At 59.9% G+C, this 8584-nt stretch overlaps 1 protein-coding gene across 1 annotated transcript; it reads right to left on the bottom strand.

Moving 5' to 3' along the window:
- Positions 1 to 518: 518 nt before the first annotated feature.
- On the bottom strand, positions 519 to 7096 carry ZIC5 (Zic family member 5; the record flags this gene model as incomplete). Its single annotated transcript, XM_080345255.1, has 2 exons — positions 519 to 1184; positions 5800 to 7096. 2 exons carry the CDS (start codon positions 7094 to 7096, stop codon positions 730 to 732), a joined length of 1752 nt encoding a protein of 583 aa, XP_080201381.1. The 3' UTR covers positions 519 to 729.
- Between the last annotated feature and the right edge of the window lie 1488 nt (positions 7097 to 8584).

Here is an 8584-nt window from a genome sequence, read left to right as displayed (position 1 = left end):
GAGGAATGGTAAGGCAGTGCTGCATCTTTTGTCTTTCCTTCCCTAAATCGTTTACACATGGTTACGGGTAAGGGAGAAAGAAAAAGGGCTGGAGAGAAAATGCCAGGTGCAGGTGGACTCCACGACTCGGGAGATAAACCAACATTTACAAAGGAGCTGAACTGCAAGGTTGTTGGGGAGGGAGGGATTTATTTGATTTTATATTAGAGGATTCGTAACCTGTCCTCCACTGGCTGGAGCTTCAGCAGGTGCTGCTTTACCATTAGGAGGCCACTGCAAACCTGGGTCTTTACCCAGGCTGAAGGGGAGGCGCTGGGGTGGCAGCTTAAGTATTTAAGAGCTGCTCCAGGAAACGTGAGGGCTCTGCCAGCTCACGGCCTTCTCCCGGCTCTCTCTCTTGTCAAGAGCAGTGCGGCATGGGCAGGGTGGGAGCCGGGCATCTCTCTTGGCACCATCCTCCTGCAAAGCGTGCTGCTTGGGTTGCTGACATGGCCCAGCTTGGAGTTATTAATGTTTTTTCTTACAAAAAGAAAAGAAAAAAAAAAGTTCCGAGTCTCTTTAATTAAATTAGTTACCGTACAAACACCATAGGGTTTCGTACACGGAATAAATAGCGCAAGTAAAACCTGATGGCACTTCCACGCCAGCCCCCTGTGCCAGGCGGCTGCTGCTGCAGCCAGGGCCAGCGCGGCGGGGCCGGGGCCGCCGGCGGCACGGCACGGCCCGGCCCTATGGAGCGGTTCTGCCCCTCGAGGTCCTGTGGGGCTCATCCCCCTCGGAGGCCGGGGACGTGTCGCGGCTGGAGGGGGTGCGGGGCCGGCGGGGAGCCCCCCCGGCCTGGCAGACGTACCACTCGCTGAGGTTGGTGACCGGCGGGGAGAGGGCGGCGGCGCGGCCGCGGGGCGGCTCGGCGGCCAGGTCGGCCTCGGAGGGCAGCGGCCCGTCGGGGGGCCCCGCCGCCGCGTAGGCCTGGGAGCCTGGCGGCGGAGAGGGCGGCGGGGACTTGCAGTGGATCTTCATGTGCTTCCGCAGGGAGCTGGGGTGCGTGTAGGACTTGTCGCAGCCGCGGATCTTGCAGTAGTAGGGCTTGTCGGAGGTGTGGACATGGGAGTGCTTCTTGCGGTCGCTGCTGTTGGCAAACTTCCTCTCGCAGCCGTCGAACTCGCACTTGAAGGGTTTCTCCCCTGCCGGGACACAGCAATGGCACCGTTACCGGCGGGCGTTGGCAAGGCCCTCCCCGCACCCTGCCCGCCGAACCTCGGCCCGGCGCAGCCCCTCCGCAGTACGGCCAGTGGGAACGAGCAGCAGGGCAAAGCCTCCCCTTCCTTCCTTCTCCTTCCCTCTCCCTGTTCCCCCTCGCCCCTTCACGACAGTCGCGACATACCCGAGACCTGCCGTTTTCCCTGTGACATGTCTCTGGCGGCCTCCACACCCGAAGCCCCGGGCTGGCGGCGGCAGGGCTCTGCCTTGTTTGCCCTCTGCGGCGCTCCCCTCGCACACGAGAAACCTTCATTACCGCTCTAATGACCGAGCCCAAACAAAACCGCTCAATGGCTTCGCCTGCGAGGGCTGGCGTTTGCCGGCAGCCTGGCTCGCCTGGCACATCTCCTGCGTAATCCTTTCCCAATGGGGCACTATGCTGAGGGAATAATTAGTTTGGGGGAAATAAAAGTAACACCTGTTTAAGCGTCCCGATATAAAGAGACAGCACCCCATGCTGAGAACCTGCAGGATGGGGAGGGGGGACCAGCCCGGACAGTAGTGATGACAGCAGCGGGCTGCTGTTACCGCAGCTGGTTACCTTAGGCTAATTTGGGTCTAAAAATCTCCGCTCGATCTATTTTTAGAGCTTTATGCAATGCTTAACACTTAAAGGTGTTGTGAAAATCAGCCCGGGGAGGGTTTGCCTGGCGTAGCTTTCACACACCCCCTCTCCCCCCGGCTCCTGACATACCATACCCTGGGACATGTATATTTTGGTACATATAGTCCTGCCCCAGAGCGACCCTTCCCCATAGTTCCCGAACAGGGATGAGTAAATGCCTATTGCAGAGCGGTCAGAGAAAAAAAAGTGCCGGATTCCTGTACTGCACACAGACTGGAGTTTCTTACAGCAACTTTTTCTATCCCTGCCATGCTACACGCAAGACCGGAGCAGGCAGAACTGCACAAATGCACAAAGATGCACAAATAATCTTTGTCACGACTATTGCGACTCTTGAGTTTAACAAATCCGTTGGTGTAAGCATGGCTGATGCGTATTTTCAGATCTGTTTTGCTCTGAATGCTCAAAAATAACAACCCAGCAGCTGTCCCGGTGGACTTTTTATAATTTTCACCAGGCAATTTTTACTGCTCCTTCCATTTGTAAAATCTGATCATGTTTAACAGAATAACAATGGGAAAAAATGGGTTTGTGTTTTAAAAACAGCTATTTCTCGGCTGTTACTATAGAAACATGTGCCTCCGCAACCTGTTTACATGTCAACTTTTTCTATAAAAATCAGATCACCTACCAGTGAAGTGGTACTCTGGAAAGAACGAGTTTATCCTTTAAAATAATAATAATAATAATAAGAATTTTTAAAAGAAAGTAAGAAAACGTATCTCATGGGTTTTAAAGTGGAATTTTCACTTACACGGAGACCCCCCTCACGTTCCCATTCCCATCGAGACAAATCTCGGGTCACTTAATTTGGGTTGTTTTGTTGTTACTGCTGTGTTTTGTTTTGTTTTCCCTCAGAAACAAAGCGAATCTACCGGACGGTGTGGCAGGTTTCGATCTGTATTAGCCCAAGGATGGAGGCTCACATCCCGCTGCCGGCAGCGGCCCGCGGAGTCCCCCAGGCTTAGCCCCCCTGAGAGATGCTCAGAGCTGTCGGAACAAACCACGTCCCCGTTGTCGGGGCTTCAGGGAAGTGTCTTTCCCCGTGGGCTCACGCGTGGGCATCCTCCCGAGGGGTGCACAGCCCCCGGGAAGCTCCACCTCGCCAGACTCCGGATCGCGACGATCCAATTCCACACAAATCCAGAAGCGGAGAAAGTCCTGGAGTGTCCCTGGCACGCTGACGAGGGCGTCACGTCAGAATTTAACCATTTGTAGGTGGCTTCAACCCAAGGAAGGGGGCGAAATGCCGGGCGCCGTCCCCTGACTCGTCCCGGTAGCAGCAGCGTCGGCGACGGGACACACACACAGAGGGGCTTTGGGGTCACATTTGTGAGGGGCAGTAGCGGGGGGTGGGGGTGGAGGAATCGTCAGGGGGAAGCTGGGCGATCCTGAGCACCGTCTCCGGCAAAGGGGCAGCGATTTTTCGGGGGAAGGGGGGACGGTCCCCGTCGCCATTAGGATGAACCAGAGGTAGGGACAGCGCTTTGTCCCCAAAATGGTGCTGGATCCGCAAGGCGCGGTGTGCAACTCCCGGGGTGATGCTTTCGAGGAAAAGGGGGAAAACACCAAGCAATTAAATGCCTTCTGGATTATCGACATACCCTTCTTCCTGCAGGGTTACCAGAAACATGCAAAATCCCCAGATTATATAATTGCGGTGTTATTATTCTCACCTCTTCCCCAAAATTGCCCATAATAAACGAATAGTTAGTAAATCTCTCCTGCTCCCAGGCTGCACATCACTAAACTAAAGCTGAGACGGCAAAATTACAGTAATTAATCTGGTAAGGACAGGCAGAAGGTTTGGGACCCCTCGTCCACCCGAGGGCTGTGCGTGGGGAAAGACTTACGTCCCCTTTGCATTCCTGTGGGCCGAGCTGTCAGACGAAGGGACCTATTGCCCCCCAACCTGAGCCCCGAGGGCTCCTTTGTTGCAACAGCCCCTTCTGCGTGGAGATAGCCTTCTCCCGTGGGTTCATGAGTGGGCACGTTCTCGGGGAATATGCACTGCACAGTCCCCGGAGAGCTGCCGGTCGCCCCCGACTGCAAACTCCTCCAAATTTCCTTTGCAAAGGGCCATGTCCCATGCAGGGCCTTGGGGCACTGCTTGACCACAGCTCAGAGCTGCAAGCTGTGTCTGATACATATTTAGGTTGTCGGGGTAGGGTTCTTTTACCTCTGAATCCCTCTGCCCCCCCCAACCCTCCTCCGGACTCGCTGCTTTTCCCCCCTGGAGCTGGGATGGGGAAGGAGTTGCGGAGCCCAGAAAAGTCTGCAGTGAAGTTTTGTTTTCCAAATCAAGACAGATGGGGACGGCTAGATGACAAAAACACGGGCCTCCAGCATTTAACTCATTCCGCGGTGCCATTAACACAACAACAACAACCCTTCAAAAAATGTGTCATCCCCCCCGCAGGAGACATCTCCCCCCTCCCCCCGGCTCTGGGCGCAGACAGCCAGGCATCCTCAGGTCTCCGCAGTTACACATGGGCTCATGCCTGATATATTCTGGAGATAAAAATCTATAATCCTTTCTGCCATGGGCCATTTGGTTTTACATCGGAACAACACGTTGCACGGTCGCCGCTTTTCTCTTCCCGAGCAGCACACAATAAATCAAGAAAGCAATTACGGCAACTCCACTTCCTTAAGTGTCCTCCGAGGAATAATATTTGTCTACTACTATAAATCCCGGCTTCGTTCGTTTTCGGCAAGAGTTTTTACACCCAGATCGAAATGCGTGTTTCAGGGGTGGCGAGAAAGGAGGAGAAAGGGAAAAATAAATGGGGGGGAGGGGGAAGAAAAGAAAAAAAACTCAAAGGCTCAAACACACCCTAAGCCCCTCCAGGAGCTCCGCACCGGGCCGGGCCTGTCCCCCGGGGCATCCACCGGCGGTGCCGCTCCCTCCTCCAGCAGCTCCCGCTCCGCGAAGCCCCGCCAGGCAGGCTTTGAAGTTTCCTCCTCAGATCCACAAAGAGAGAGAAGCGTCCTCCGGCAAGCGCCTTCCCCGCCCTGCGCCCTCCTCCCCGGCTCCGCAGGCACCGCCGGAGGTTGGAGCAGCCCGGGTAACACCGGCAGCTTCGGCAGCGGGGTCAGTACCGGTAGCCCCGGCGGCAGGGGCAGCCCCGGTAGTCCCGGTAGTATCGGTAGCCCCGGCAGCGGGGCACAGCCGGCAACATCAGTAGCCCCGTAGTAGCGCCAGCCCCAGCAGAGGGGGTAGCTCCGGTAGCGGGAGCAGCTCGGTAGCCCCGGCAGCCCCAAGCGCCGCGCCGCCGCCGCCCGCAGCGCAAGGGAACTGCGCCCCCAAGAGCCCCTGCGGCCCCATCTCCACCGGGCCAAGCGCCCCCCGCCAGGCTCCGTCCTCGCCGGTAGAACCGGCAGGAAAAGCAGAACAACCGTCCTTCGCGGAGGGAGGCACCGCGCAGCTCTCCCCAGCAGCGGGGTGAGCCCTTCGGGGTGCCCCGGGCCAGGTCGGTGGGCGCTGAGCCGTGCGGGCGCGCATCCTCTCCTCGCTTTTCCGCAGGGCTTGCTGTTTATCTCCCCCCGGACACTGGGTTATTTATTAATCGTTGTATTTATCCACTGGTGCCGGGGTGTGGGGAAGTGGGTGGCGGGGGGGTGGGGAGGGAGCTGCCCAAGGTGCGGGGTGTAGGGGGGGTGGAGGAACACGTGTGTGCAGGGTAGAGGCGGCCGGGTGCATGTGCGCGGCTGTCTGTCTATGCGTGGCTGTCTGTGCGTGACTGTCTGTGCGTGGCCCGTGTGATGCCGAATTACTTATTCATGAAAAAGTCACATGTTCGACGATGCGTAGGAGAGGAGGAAAAGAGGTGGAAATGGGAAAAAAAAAAAAAAAGGAAAAAAAAGGAGGAAAAGACTTACAGAGGTGTCGAGGGGGAGGGGGGAGCACCCACCTGTATGAGTCCGCTTGTGGATCTTGAGGTTTTCGGAGCGAGCGAAGACCTTCCCGCAGCCGGGGAAGGGGCAGGGGAAGGGCTTTTCTCCCGTGTGCACTCGGATGTGGTTGATGAGTTTGTATTTCGCTTTGAAGGGCTTGCCTTCGCGGGGACACTCCTCCCAGTAGCACACGTGGCTGCTCTGCTCAGGCCCGCCGACGTGCTCCACGGTGACATGGCTCACCAGCTCCTGCATCGTGCTGAAAGTTTTGGAGCAAGGCTTCCTAGCGCCCGGTGGCGGAGGAGGAGGCGGAGGAGGAGGCTCTCGGTCGATCCACTTGCAGATCAGCTCTTGCTTGATGGGCTGCCGCATGTACCGCAAGAAAGCTCCGGCCGCCGCCGCCGCCGCCCCGACGTGGGCATGGTGGTGGTGGTGATGATGGTGGTGGTGGTGGGGGTGGTGCGGGTGCCCGTGGCCGGCCGCCGCCGCCGCTGCCAGGTTGAGGTTGACGGAGCCGTAACCTTGCAACGCCGAGGAGGAGGCGGCGGCGGCAGCAGCCCCGTAGTGCGCCTCGGCGCGTCCGTAGAGCTCCCCGGCGGCGGCCGCCAGCCCCAAGCGCATCTGCCCGTTGAGCGGCGGGTGGCGGCCGGCGGGCGCGCCCTGCTCGCCGGGCGGCGGCGGCGGGAATGCGGCGTGCGCCCCGTCGGCCGTCCCGTAAGTGCCGGCGGCCGAGATGAAGACGCCGTGGGGCGGCGGGTGCGGGAGGTGGGGGGAGCTGGCGGGCGGGTGCTGTTCACCCAGCGCCCCATGCACGGCGGCGGCGGCGGGCAGCTCCCGCCGCAGGAGGAAGTCCCGGCCTGCCGCCCCCCCCGACGGGTAGCCCGGGAGGGCGGCTGCGGGCGGCGCGTAGGCGGCGGCGGTGGTGGCGGCGGCGGCGGTGGCGGCGGCAGCGGCGGCGGTGGTGGTGGCGGCGGGCGCGGCGAAGGCAGCGGCGGCGGCGGTGAGCGCCTCGGGCGTGAGCTTGAGGGCGGCGGGCTGCGCCATGTGCTCGGGTCCGAGCGGCGTGAGGGCGCCGCCAGGGTCGCCACCCGCGTCCCCGGGGTGGAGGTGGGCCGCGTGGTGGGGGTGGACGTGGTGGTTCCCCAGCCCCGGGAAGCCTGTCATGTTCTGGTGAGGATGGGGCTGAGCCGCTGCCAAATCCGCTAATCTCAGTGTCGGGTTCCTCTTGCTCAAAGGGGGCTCCATAACGACACAGCCAAGCCCATCTACGCTCGCTGTTGTTATTTTTTTCCCTCTACCCGCCTTCAAAAACATGTATATATTAAGCGGCTCTTTAACTTCTTTTGTCTGCGCTCCTAACTCCGCGCATCCCCGGCCCCGCTCTGGCCGCCCGCGATTGGCAGAGCCCTCACCACACTTCAGCGGCGCGGTGGGAAATACGGCTTGGACACGGCACCGGAGGGATTGGACGGATCCCGATGATTGGCAGCGACTGGGGCGCCGCGATTGGCTCCCTTTCAGGCCGCCGGCGCAGCAGGGATCCGCCCCCGCAGCCCCCCACATCCCCCCTCCCGTCCGCGCCGCCCCCCGAAGTTGCACTTGCAAAACTTCGCGCGGGGCCCGACGGGGCGCACCCGCTACCCACCCCCCCCCGCCGGCAGCGGGCAGCAGCGGGCAGCAGCTGCCGCTCCCCCGGCGCTGGACGGGCACCCTGCTCGGAGCCGCTGCGCCGCCGTGTTTACGTTTGCGGGGCTGCGGGATTTCTCTCTATGGCTGGGAGCAGCCCACGAGCAGGGCTGCTGCCGGGCTCAGCGCTCGGCTTCCTTTTTTTTCTGGCCATCATTCATTCAGCGATGAAGCAGGAAAGCACGCCCTGATGCAACGCACACACCCCCACACCCACGCGAGGCCAAGGCTGTGTGTACTCGTGCCTAAGGCGGGCAACTGAAGGCAATACTAGGGGAAGGCAGCCAATGTTTTCGTAAAAAGAAGGCGGCAGCGGGGGAGGCAGGGGGGATTCCTTTACTTTAGAAAATGAGTAAGCAGCCTCGGAAAAGCTGCAGCACATATTATTAGGAAGAAGTTTGGGAAGCCCGCACTCGCCACCTGCTTTTGGGGCTTCCTCCTCCCGAGGTGCCCCGCAGGCCCTTCCCAGGACACACGGTCGGGACAGCCGGCCCATGTCTCTCGGGGAGCCATCAGCCGTACCCCAGGCAGCTGTCTCTATTTCAAACCTAATTCGACAATGGCAAAATAAGGATGAAATCTCTGCAGTTACACAGACCCTCGACGCTTTTGGGATGCCAGGGATGGAGGGGGGGGGTAAGGTTGGAAAGGAGAGAGTCTCCATCTGGGGGATGTCTGTCAGGAGCTGCTGCCCTCGACGGAGAAAGCAGGGAAAGTGGGGGGTACACTAAAGGGGGTGGGGGTTGAGGGTGATGGGAGCGTCCCTGGGATGCGGAGTGTGTTGGTCCTCGAAAGTGAAGTGCTTTGTGAAGCGTCAAAACTGCCTCTTCCGCACAAAGGAGGATGCTGGCGTTTGGGGATGCCGAAAAGGCAGGGCCGGGACTCTCCCTGCCGACCGAAGAGGGGGAAAGGAGCATTGCCGTGACTTTCCTCTGGAGCTGCGGGAGGAGAGGTGGCCTTTATTAATATGTCATCTGCTTTCCTTAGGCTGCTGGTCCCCCTGGGAACGCCTGGCGCTCCCGCGCTCTTCAGAAACTGCAGGCAGGCTGCCTGCCCTCCCCAGTCAGCGGGGCAGCGAAGGACGCTACTCCGCCACGCCGGGAGAGGAAACGGGGC

The sequence above is a fragment of the Nesoenas mayeri genome, assembly GCF_963082525.1.
Source record: "Nesoenas mayeri genome assembly, chromosome: 1".
In the NCBI taxonomy this organism is placed as follows: Eukaryota; Metazoa; Chordata; class Aves; order Columbiformes; family Columbidae; genus Nesoenas; species Nesoenas mayeri.
Note: the sequence above shows the minus strand (reverse complement) of the source record. Positions and strands in the feature narration are given on the sequence as shown.